General features: G+C 41.1%; 1 protein-coding gene across 25 annotated transcripts in view; it reads left to right on the top strand.

Moving 5' to 3' along the window:
- grb14 (growth factor receptor bound protein 14) overlaps positions 1-2,649 on the top strand; it is a 46,118-nt gene extending 43,469 nt beyond the window's left edge. For all 25 annotated transcript variants that reach the window (XM_021597097.3, XM_090229719.1, XM_090229715.1 and 22 more), the window contains 2 exons: positions 353-446; positions 525-2,649. In XM_021597097.3, coding sequence (XP_021452772.1) covers positions 353-446; positions 525-671 — 241 coding nt within the window. In that variant the 3' untranslated portion in view covers positions 672-2,649. The remainder of the gene's footprint in view (positions 1-352; positions 447-524) is intronic.
- Positions 2,650-13,044: the final 10,395 nt, after the last annotated feature.

The raw sequence follows: 13,044 nt of genomic DNA, 5'->3' as shown, positions 1-13,044 counted from the left end.
CACCAGCACAAGGTGCACCTGTGTAATGATCATGCTGTTTAATCAGCTTCTCGATATGCCACACCTGTCAGGCGGATGGATTGTCTTGGCAAAGGAGAAATGCTCACTAACTGGAATGTAAAAAATGTGTGCATAACATTTTTGTGCATATGGAACATTTCTGGGATCTTTATATTTCAGCTCATGAGAGATGGGACCAACACTTTACATGTTTCATTTAACATTTTTGTTCAGTGTAGCTTTTGTATTTTCCTCCCTACACTTTTCTTTTTTTCAAACGGTCAGAAATACCGTTAAAAAAATTGTCCCAAGGTGTTCCTGAAGAAACTGAGATTTTTCTTTTGTTTTTCAGAGTATTTCTTCTAAGGGACAGCCAAAGCAACCCCAAGACATTTGTACTGTCACTGTGCCACACACAGAGAATCAAACACTTTCAGATCTTACCGGTGAGTATTACCCCTTGTTTTGGTATATATGTATCTCTTGTCTTTTAGATGACATGCTCAAGCTTGTGTGTGTGTTAGGTGGATGACGAGGGCGATCTGTTCTACAGTCTGGACGACGGTCACACCCGCTTCACTGATCTGATCCAGCTAGTGGAGTTCTACCAGCTCAACCGGGGCGTGCTGCCCTGCAAACTCAAACACCACTGTGCCAGGATCACCCTTTGAGGGGCCAGGGGTCTCCCAGGGCCCAATACATACAGAGGCACCTTAATCACAGCCAGGGCCTCTCCAGAGAACCAACCACCCATGCAGCCCTCCCTCCCTATCGTGCCTTGGACAGGAGACACAGAGAACATGGCCAGACATAAGCCAGCTGAAACCACTGTTATAATCACCCACTAGAACCCATCCTCTTGGAGACAAACATGGTAATCGGTCTTTGTAATGACTTTGTTTTTCAATAAAATATGAATTAGAGGTGTTAGGATGTGAAATAGATGAATATTCTGTGTCACAACCCACTGGGCAAAACTAGTTTGAATCAACATTGTTTCCATGTCATTTCAACAACGACAACAAAACATCTGTGTGATGCCGTTGAATCATTGTGGAATACTGATTGGATTTGCAAATAGTCATCAACGTTAAGGAATTTCAGTTTTTTTTCACCCAACTTTTTACCTAAATCAATTGATGTGAGTTTTTTTGTTGTTGCATTCACATTAGTTGACAATTCAACCAAATGTAAATCAAGATGGTAAAATGACTTCAGTGGGAAGTGACCACAGGTGTTGGATAAAGTGCATCTACTGTAGACTTGATGTCACCGAGAGGGCTCTACTGCGAGCCCATTGGTTGATCCTGTATGTTAGCCCGTGTGTGGAGACAAATCACAAACACCGCAATGACTCATGTGGAGTCCAAACTTCAGTTAATGTACTGTATATAATGTGGAGCTGATCATGTTTGCATTGTGTATCGGCTTACTTGCTCGTTACAACTTTCTATGGGAATGAACATCTTCTACCGTAGCAAACTGTTGGATCCGTAGAGCGAGAGTGGATATTTGACTCAGTTCACACCATGCGAATAGAATGACCAGTGTGGTATAGCCATAATATTTGTGCATTATTGGCACAGTTAAGCTGAACCTGGTCATTTGTCAGTAGGAGGGGATCACTACTATCAGGTTGTAGGCAAGGCATGATGGGAAATGTAGTATGTAGGCTACAGTGGTCCTCTGGCCTTGGTCATCTCCTGGGTAAACTAAGCTGTTGCTCGTTATTTTTTTCACATCTCAAGGAATTCAGGTATTTTTCTAAAACAAATTATGATAAAAAAAATCTATATTTTAGAGGTATGAGTAGCAGAGAATGCAAAGTGGTTGCATGTTGTTTAAGCTGGACTGTGACCGCTGTAAGAAGAGAGCATGCACAACAATGTGCTTCACTAGCCTGCACTGTACATTACTTTGAATTGTATTGATTGCATTTGAGTCAATACATGTAAAACTGCTCTCTGTTGTTATAGCAAGAGCCACAGAAGATATATTTGACTAAGGGCCGGATTCAATGCTTATTGCCGAAGTTCCACTTTGTTGCCCAATTGACATTTAAAGGGAATGTTCCCGTTTTAGTGGAGACTTCATTCACGGCAAACGCTGCATATGCCGGCTCAATCGGAAATTACCTTTTTAAATTTCAAGCACACTGCAGAGCTGAACTTTGGCACTACGGATTGAATCTAGACCTATTTTTAGATTTAAACCACAAAGTGTAAGATAGAAATACAGTATCATATTGTGATTTTTATTGATCAAAATCTGAATTGTTGTACATTGACATTTAATGTTTTATAGTCTTTTTTTTTAAGATTCAGGTAAACCATGTGCAGCACCGGGAATGGTTGAATATTGATGTAAACAACAAAACTATGACCTACGTCATGTACTGTTTTGTTGCTTCGTTTTGGAAATGGTACTGTAATCATGCAGCAATTTGTACAGACAGGTTTCACCAGTACGATAATAATGAAACAAGATGTACTGTGCTTTGAAACAAGTTAAAAATAACCAAGACATGTTAACAATGCGTTTCATACAACGTTTCTTTTAAAATAGAGGGAGAACAGTGCATTTAAATAGTAATGCATGTCATGAACTGTCATGTTTTATAAAGGAAGCTAAATAAAAGAAGCAAACAAATGTCTGATTTCAGTTGTATAATTGTTACATATTGAGAATTAGCCACAAGATAAACACGTGTGTGTGTATATATACATTCATGAAAATATTGCATTTATATTGTTGTAGATGACATGCTAGTTGCACTGTAGTTGAAACGCTGGTAACACTAATTTCTGATAATAGTGACCTAAAGAAACTTTGAACGTGGTATTATCGTCGGTGCCAAGCGCGCCAGTTCCAGAATCTCAGAAATGGCCTGTCTCCTGGGCTTTTCACTCATTTACCGAGAATGGTGCAACAAACAAAAAACATCCAGTCAGTGGCAGTCCTGTGGGCGAAATCCGCTTGTTGATGAGAGATCGTTCCAGCTAACAGGCGGGCCTCAAACAGGCAAATAACGGCGCAGAACGGCATCTCGTCCAGTGGGCACTTGATCACCATCACTGGACAATTGAGGAGTTGCCTGGTCCGAATCCCGATTCCTGGTGCGTCATGCTGATTCCAGAGTCAGGATTTGTCGTAAGCAACATGAGTTAATGGCCCAATCCTGCCTGCTGTCAACAGTACAGGCGGGTGGTGTAATGGTGTGGGGAATGTTTTCCTGGTACAGGCTTGGTCCGTGACACCAACTGAGCAATTTTTCCACGCCCCGAATAATTCAGGCTGTTCTGGAGACAAAAGAGCATATGGGTGTATAACAGAGAGAGAGAGAAAGACTGCAAGTTCCTTAATGTTTTGGCTGTAGGAACTGGCAGTTTCTCTCTCTCTCCCTTTGTTTTCTTCTGTTGAATTCAATATACAACCTTCTGGGTTTGTCAAAGAACGATGCCGGGATTAGTTGATGCGGATAGATTTCCAGCGTTGTGCTTCGTTTGACAGGGCCGCGCGTTTATGCGTTTCTTTCTGCCAACAAGTGATGAGCCATCCATCGAATGAAATAAGCGAGAGATGGGCAGGACTTAACAGCACCTTATAAACTCACTTGCTGAGCTGAAGAGACTGCGCATTCAGAAGTGAATAAACATTGTTAAAACAATTAAAATACCCAGACAGTCCCCAAATGGACCTTTTATTGATATACCTGGTGACTTGTGTTTAGTAAAAAGCATTGTATAAAGGTCTAGTAGATGACTATTGCCTTTCCTATGTGTTATAAAAGCCAATCTGACTTGTTAGGCTATATTGCTAGTAGCCTAGTGTTTAAATGGTCCCCCGAATCCCCCTTCCCTAATTAGCCTACTGTAGTAGGGTATGAAATAGACAGGAAGATATTAGGCCTAACTGGCTACATAATCTGTGTCAGTGTGCGTGAGTGTTTTTCTCTGTTTTATTCCTACCTCTACTGCACCAGTGCAGATGATGATCTGTCATTTCTTACAGACACAGACAAATCACTCAGACCAGCAGAACCAGAAGTTTTAGCAAATAAATCGGGTTAATTTCAAACATTGAGCAGCGTCGACCTTGAGCCCTTTTTGGTCTCTAACTTTTTCGTCACCACCCTTCCATTTTTTTCTGTTTTGACTGAGTGACTGACATACAGTACCAATCAAAAGTTGACACACCTACTCATTTCAGGGTTTTTCTATATTTTTACTATTTTCTACATTGTAGAATAATAAGTGAAGAAATCAAAACACATAACACATATGGAATCATGTAGTAACCAAAAAAGTGTTATATTTTAGATTCTTCAAAGTAGCCACGTTTTGCCTTGAAAGCTTTGCATACTCTTGGCATTCTCTCAACCAGATTCATGACGTAGTCACCTGGAATGCATTTCATTTAACAGGTGTACCTTGTTAAAAGTTAATTTGTGGAGTTTCTTTCCTTAATGCGTTTGCGTCAGTTGTGTTGTGACAAGGTAGAGGTGGTATACAGAAGTTAGCCCTATTTGGTAAAAGACCAAGTCCAAGAACAGCTAAAATAAGCAAAGAGAAACGACAGTCCATCATTACTTGAAGACAAGTACTTTGAAAGTTTCTTCAAGTGCAGTTGCAAAAACCATCAAGCGCTATGATGAAACTGGCTCACATGAGGACCGCCACAGGAAAGGAAGAGCCAGAGTTACCTCTGCTACAGAGGATACGTTCATTTGAGTTAACTGCACCTCAGAAATTGCAGCGCAAATAAATGCTTCTACAGCAACTTTTTAATTTTTTTTATTTTTTATCTTTATTTAACTAGGCAAGTCAGTTAAGAACAAATTCTTACTTTCAATGATGGCCTAGGAACAGTGGGTTAACTGCCTGTTCAGTGGCAGAACAACAGATTTGTACCTTGTCAGCTCGGGGATTTGGACTTGCAACCTTCCGGTTACTAGGCTACCCTGCCGCCCCAGAGGAGACTACATAAATCAGGCCTTCATGGTCAAATTGCGGCAAAGATACCACTACTAAAGGAAACCGATAGGAAGAAGAGACTTGCTTGGGCAAAGAAACGCGAGCAATGGACATTACCAGTGGTTCCAACCACCAGTGGTTCCAACCACCGTGTCTTTGTGAGACGCAGAGTAGGTGAACGGATGATCTCTGCGTGTGTGGTTCCCACCATGAAGCACGGAGGAGGAGGTATGATGGTGTGGGGTTGCTTTGCTGTTGACACTGTCTGTGATTAATTTAGTATTCAAGGCACACTTAACCAGCATGGCTACCACAGCATTCTGCAGCGATACGCCATCTCATCTGGTTTGCGCTTAGTGGGACTATCATTTGTTTTTCAACAGGACAATGATCCAAAACACGCCTCCAGGCTGTGTAAGGACTATTTTACCAAGAAGGAGAGTGATGGAGTGCTGCATCAGATGACAATCACCCGACCTCAACCCAATTGAGATGGTTTGGGATGAGATGGACCGCAGAGTGAAGGAAAAGCAGCCAACAAGTGCTCAGCATATATGGGAACTCCTGTAAGACTATTGTCAAAAGCATTCTGCGTGAAGCTGGTTGAGAGAATGCCAGGAGTGTGCAAAGCTGTCATCAAGGCAAAGGGTGGCTACTTTGAAGAATCTCAAATATAAAATATATTTGGATGTTTAACACTTTTTTGGTTACTACATGATTCCCTATGTATTATTTCATAGTTTTGATGCCTTCAGTATTATTATGCAATGTTGAAAATAGTAAAAGTAAGGAAAAATCCTTGAATGAGTAGGTGTGTCCAAACGTTTGACTGGTACTGTAGTCAGAGCGGGTCTCACTATGATGATGCACGTTTGACTTGAATGTGAATATGCGCCACCTCAGCTCAGCCAATCAGAATACTGTTGCCCACTGGTCAGCCAAATACTCAATGTCGCCGATTATGTCAACAGACACACAGCGCGCAAAAGTTATTAAAAAAAACATCTGTCTCATGGGCCGCCGGCCGTGTCCATTATTTTATATATACAGCGGGGAGAACAAGTATTTGATACACTGCTGATTTTGCAGGGTTTCCTACTTACAAAGCATGTAGAGGTCTGTAATTTGTATCATAGGTACACTTCAACTGTGAGAGACGGAATCTAAAACAAAAATCCAGAAAATCACATTGTATGATTTTTAAGTAATTAATTTGCATTTTATTGCATGACATAAGTATTTGATCACCTACCAATCAGTAAGAATTCCGACTCTCACAGACCTGTTAGTTTTTCTTTAAGAAGCCCTCCTGTTCTCCACTCATTACCTGTATTAACTGCACCTGTTTGAACTCGTTACCTGTATAAAAGACACCTGTCCACACACTCAATCAAACAGACTCCAACCTCTCCACAATGGACAAGACAAGAGAGCTGAATAATCAGGGATAAAATTGTAGACCTGCACAATGCTGGGATGGGCTACAGGACAATAGGCAAGCAGCTTGGTGAGAAGGCAACAACTGTTGGCACAATTATTAGAAAATGGAAGAAGTTCAAGATGATGGTCAATCACCCTCGGTCTGGGGCTCCATGCAAGATCTCACCTCGTGGGGCATCAATTATCATGAGGAAGGTGAGGGATCAGCCCAGAACTACACAGCAGGACCTGGTCAATGACCTGAAGAGAGCTGGGACCACAGTCTCAAAGAGAACCATTAGTAACACACTACACCATCATGGATTAAAATCCTGCAGCGCACGCAAGGTCCCCCTGCTCAAGCCAGCGCATGTCCAGGCCCATCTGAAGTTTGCCAATGACCATCTGGATGATCCAGAGGAGGAATGGGAGAAGGTCATGTGGTCTGATGAGACAAATAGAGCTTTTTGGTCTAAACTCCACTCGCCGTGTTTGGAGGAAGAAGAAGGATGAGTACAACCCCAAGAAGACCATCCCAACCGTGAAGCATGGAGGTGGAAACATCATTCTTTGGGGATGCTTTTCTGCAAAGGGGACTGGACGACTGCACCATATTGAGGGGAGGATGGATGGGGCCATGTATCGCGAGATCTTGGCCAACAACCTCCTTCCCTCAGTAAGAGCATTGAAGATGGGTCGTGGCTGGGTCTTCCAGCATGACAATGACCCGAAACACACAGCCAGGGCAACTAAGGAGTGGCTCCGTAAGAAGCATCTCAAGGTCCTGGAGTGGCCTAGCCAGTCTCCAGACCTGAACCCAATAGAAAATCTTTGGAGGGAGCTGAAATTCCGTATTGCCCAGCAACAGCCCCGAAACCTGAAGGATCTGGAGAAGGTCTGTATGGAGGAGTGGGCCAAAATCCCTGCTGCAGTGTGTGCAAACCTGGCCAAGAACTACAGGAAACGTATGATCTCTGTAATTGCAAACAAAGGTTTCTGTACCAAATATTAAGTTCTGCTTTTCTGATGTATCAAATACTTATGTCATGCAATAAAATGCTAATTATTTACTTAAATCATACAATGTCATTTTCTGGATTTTTGTTTTAGATTCCGTCTCTCACAGTTGAAGTGTACCTATGATAAAAATTACAGACCTCTACATGCTTTGTAAGTAGGGAAACCTGCAAAATCAGCAGTGTATCAAATACTTGTTCTCCCCACTGTGTATATATATATGTTTTTTTGTTGTTAATTTCAACCAGCCCACCATCAAATCAAATGTTATTGGTCACAGACACATGGTTAGCAGATGTTATTGCGAGTGTAGCGAAATGCTTGTGCTTCTAGTTCCGACAGTGCAGTAACATCTAACAAGTAATCTAGCAATTCCACAACAACTACATAATACACACAAACCTTAAGGGATAGAATAAGAATATGTACATATGAATATATTGCCAGATGGCCAGACGCCCATGCTCGAAGTCTATGGTTACTGCTAACATGCTAGTAGATACCATAGACTTCCAGTCATTGTGCTAATGCTAGTTAGCATTGGCTCACGAAACTACCTATAACTTCCTTCATACTGGATGCAGACATAAAAAGGGTATCCATGAGTTCATCTGACTCTGGGGAAGTAGATAAAGGACTTCATTGCCACAATCCCAAAGTATCCCTTTAAGGTATGTTATTAATGAAAAGTTGATAGTGCATGCATTTCGTTTACCAGGTCATAACAAGCTCTGCTTCCATTTTATACTGACCTAAATAGCCTTAGTGTATATGAAATGACCATGTACAGACGTAGGATCTTAATTTGAGCCAGTTTGCAAGAGCAGGTAAAATAATCCTGCAGCAACAGGAACATTTGATTTATGTGGATTATAATGAATCAAAAATGTTTGGGGGGTTGAGACATTTTTGGTAAGGGAAAATCAAGTCTGATATTTCAAAGTGGAAATGGAAAACTTCAGAAGCCTTTTTGAAACTCGAATACACTACAAGTTTTACATTTCCTGCAAAAGGTTATCCTGCAACAGGATGATCAAATTAAGATCCTACAACTGTACATATACTTCGTATTCTGTAAAGCTTTGTTTGTGTCCACCATTCCCTCATTGTTGTACTTGGTCAAATTTAAGATGCCCTTCCTGGCATAGACACTGGAGCCACTACGGTTGTACATATAGTAGCCACTAGATGGCAATAGACGGCTTCTTGTGCTATTCTGGAGGGAGTGATGAAATCTCCATATAAATCAATGGATCGCTCAGCATCTGTTGCGTAGACCAATAATTGCAATGGTTTGAATAGAGCAATCAATCATTTACTTTCACAACATTTTACTGGACCTATTAGACCTGCTAATAATCCACTGGTCTGTCATTACTAAACATAGATAGTAACTTTAGAATGTGGAGATGAGGTGATGACGAGCGTACAGTACAGTATATCCCTAATAGATCAATCTTAATATTATTTAATCTAGTAAGATTATTTTTTTTTAAATGATATCCTAATTTGATTTGGCTCATAAAGAGTCATAGCGGCCTCTTTTACCATGTGCTCGCAGTTCACTTTGGAATTAGTACATTTTTGTCAACAATGAGAAATACAATCCATATTTCTCTATTGAATTTAAAATCAATTTTACAGAAAGCAATGAATGAATATGCCACAGACTGTTGTATGTGTGAATAGATTATGAATAACCTTGATACATGGATGAGTATTCTGTACATTGCAGTCAGGCGGCTGAGCGTTTTGACTTGAGGCGTTTCTTGCACATAACACGAGTAAAACAACACCGTCTCTGTAGTGAGATAAACGAATCACCCCACCACTTCATGGCCACGGCTACTTCAATGGCTCACTTTGAAACTGTGCTCACATCCAGGGGAGATGTGCACACTGAAGTCTTAAACGCAGCCCTGCTTCTGAGGTCTTCAGCCAAGTGCTCCTCTTGGATTTATTCCTGCCATTGATCCATGTCTGGCTGCAGGGCCAGGGATAAGGGAGAGATGGCAGCTGGGAGAGACTCTGCTTCCCTTAATGAATTCATCCAGCTAGACAACAGCCCAAACAGCCTATGGATAACTTCTCCTCCCAGGCAGACTGGGGCTCACTGTCTGGGCCCACATGAGAACAAGAACAACTCCTCTTCTCTCCTCTTCTCTACTTTACCCAACCAGAAGGAGCAGAAGGTACTGATGGTCTGTGAGGGTAGGTATAGACAGGGACAGAGTGGATCTTCTGTGCGTTAGATGTACTGTACATGACCCGAGAGTGTGTCAGCAGGAGGCTGGCTCCCCATGCAAGTCAGGCCACTCCCAGCAGCCTGGTCTCAGAGCATTTCGTTTTATTCTGTACGTAAATCTGTGATACTCCATTTAGTATAATATGTATGTATTAATTTGTGCAGGTCCATCACCCATTTCTTATGATATGTTATTAATTACAATTCGTACTATATGTTACAAATTGTAAAAATGTATGACATGTTATGAATTCTAGCTAGGTGGCTAACGTTAGCTAGGCTAGGGTTAAGTTTAGGAGATATGTTAAAGGGTTAATGTTAGGGTTAGGGGAAGGGTTAGCTAAAAGGGTTAAGGTTAGGGCTAGGGTTAGCTAAGAAGTAGTAAGTAGTTGAAAAGTTGTCCGTGATGAGATTCAAACTCACAACCTTTGGAAAGGGAAATTGGGATACCTAGTCAGTTGTACAACTGTATGCCTTCAACTGAAATGTGTCTTCCGCATTGAGGTTGCTAGACGTTCGCATTATACACCCACCCAGACCACCCACCCTACTATTGTTTTTGCCTTAAGTAACCATACCAAATGTAAAATGTTAAACTAATTTGAGTGTCGCGGATTTACATGTACTATGTTTAGTCTATCACACCAGGCTGTTCCTAGAGGCCAGGGCAGCTCTGCTGCTAATGCAACTGTAGCTCCAAAGGAACAGCACTGTCACTAAGGTAAAAAAAAAAAAAAGCAAACCTTTTTTTATTAACCTTTATTTAACTAGGCAAGTCAGTTAAGAACAAATTCTTATTTACAATGACAGCCTAGGAACAGTGGGTTCACTGCCTTGTTCAGGGGCAGAACAACAGATTTTTACCTTGTCAGCTCGAGGATTCAATCTTCAATCTTCCTTTCGGTTACAAGTCCAACACTAACCACTAGGCTACCTGCCGCCCCAAACATCTAAAAATCACTGTTCTCTTTTTTTTCACTCTGTTTTGCCTTTTGTCTTTTTACTTTCTAAACATCAAAACATATGTTTTTATAATATATACGTGTGTAAGAAAGAATATTTAATTCAAAACAAACTAGATAGGGGTAAGGTATGTGTCTATATATTGTTTGGGTAATTGAATTCATTATTAATGCCATACCTCAAAACATATAATTATAATTCTGTTACCCACTAAACACGCCCATTTCCTCAGCGCAACACCTTTTGGCAGAGTGTTTCCATCCACCCTGTGATACACACATGGATACGAAGTGACATGGATAATGAGCGGTAGATTATTAATGAGCATCCTGATTGAGCAGCTGATTTCTTCTGTCGAAGGCCAATCATATCTGTCCATTTATTTCGAGATTTAATAAGCTGTTATACATTGAGTTGAACAACAGGTGTAGCACACAAATAGCATTAGCGCAACAAAGAAATATCCAAAAAGGCAGTGGCTTGCAGGATGCAATGATAAAACCCATTGATCATGAGAACATGCGGTATTTTTGAGTCAACCAGAGCAAACACAGTACTGAGGCAAAGGTTGGATTTTGTGTTTGTGTCTACCTTTTTTAAATAATAGATTGCACTTCCAGACAACGTAAGAAGAACGTGTATTTGAAAGGCTAGTTTGGTGGTAATTCTAACATTAATAATGGACAGCTATATTTTGCATGTGTTTTATGTTTAAATTATCTCATTTTACTAGACTTTTTCTAAAGGTGGTTTTCACCTTGTCATTTTCTGATATATTGTGTCGCGGCTAATTACACATTTTCAATGTTGGCTTCCTAGTCTGCCTGCTAACCCCACATATATTTTTCCAGAGGTCTTGGTGCTGGAGAACACTAAGTATCCAGCTTTGTTAATTACAAGGATAACACATTCACTCGTCAAATAATGGGCATGGTTTTGCAATTTCAAGTTTTAATAATCAATTACTGTGAGTAATTCTCTGTGGAGTCACAAGTGAGTCATTAAATCTCAAAAGGGAAGACATAGGTAATGTAGCTTTTTCTAAAGCCCTATTTTTAAATACATAAGGGAACAGGTTCTCGTCTACTTCAATTCTATGCATTTCCTTCCCTTATTACAATGTAAAGTAGCTCAATTAGACCTGGACTGTTCAAATTGAACACTACAGTACAAGGCAATGACACATCCCCTGGTTAAATACTGTCTCCATGTAGGTAGCAATTGCTAAAGACTATTATAAAGTAAGACGTTAAACACTCTTGGCTAATATTATTGTACATCAAATGTATTGTTATAGGCAATAAATTAGAAATAATATTCATAATAAAATGAGCTTTAGGTCCAGACTGATGTCATTAGATGTTAAGCTCAGTATAGCTTTCCCAGACCAGTGGCAGGGTCGTTCTCATAACAAACCATGGTGTTGTTTTCCCCACCAGCAGGACAGTTGTTATTGTCTTCACAGAAACACCTTCAAAGCAACAACATTACAGTGGGATTTCTGACCTTAGAAAGAGTGCTCTGCTCTGAGGGATCCTGGCAAGAGGCAGCCCCCCCCCCCCCCCCTAATCCCCAGTTGAAAGGCATACCTTTATATTGCTCAAAGGAGGTAGAGAAATCACAGCAAGCCAAGTGTTTGTGTGATAAAAACTGACATGTGTAAATAATGCCTGTGTGTATACAGTAAAGAAGGGAATATTGTAAATATGTATAAGGCTCTTAGGAAGATCACACAATGAATCGATAATATCACAACTGATATTTTCGAGAGTTATTGGCTATCCTCAAACCCCTGCCTGTTTTCTGAGCTGGATAGGTGCACTGAGAGACAGAGGGACAGAGTCAGAGATGGTTAGAGACAGAGAGAGAGAGAGAGAGAGAGATGGAGAGAGACATAGATGGAGAGAGATACAGAGATGGAGAGAAACAGAGAGAGAGTGTGAGAGAGAGAGAGAGAGATGGAGAGAGACAGAGATGGAGAGAGGCAGAGAGAGATACAGAGATGGAGAGAAACAGAGAGAGAGTGAGAGACAGAGATGGAGAGAGACAGAGATGGAGAGAGACAGAGAGAAAAAGATACAGAGATGAAGAGAAACAGAGAGAGAGTGAGAGACAGAGATGGAGAGAGACAGAGAGAGAGAGAGAGAGATACAGAGATGAAGAGAAACAGAGAGAGAGAGAGTGAGAGACAGAGATGGAGAGAGGCAGAGAGAGAGAGAGAGAGATACAGAGATGAAGAGAAACAGAGAGAGAGGGTGATAGACAGAGATGGAGAGAGACAGAGATGGAGAGAGACAGAGACAGAAACAGATAGCGAGAGAGAGAAGAAAGAAATTGAGCGAGGCTTCAGCATCTCCAGCAGCTTGGGCCTGTGTTGACCAACAGTGTTTCAGAAGTGCAGGAGCTCGCTGTGTGGCTCAGTGGCTG

The sequence above is a fragment of the Oncorhynchus mykiss genome, chromosome 3 (assembly GCF_057628025.1).
Source record: "Oncorhynchus mykiss isolate SJ-2025 chromosome 3, ASM5762802v1, whole genome shotgun sequence".
In the NCBI taxonomy this organism is placed as follows: domain Eukaryota; kingdom Metazoa; phylum Chordata; class Actinopteri; order Salmoniformes; family Salmonidae; genus Oncorhynchus; species Oncorhynchus mykiss.
This window is presented reverse-complemented; position numbering and strand designations above follow the sequence as displayed.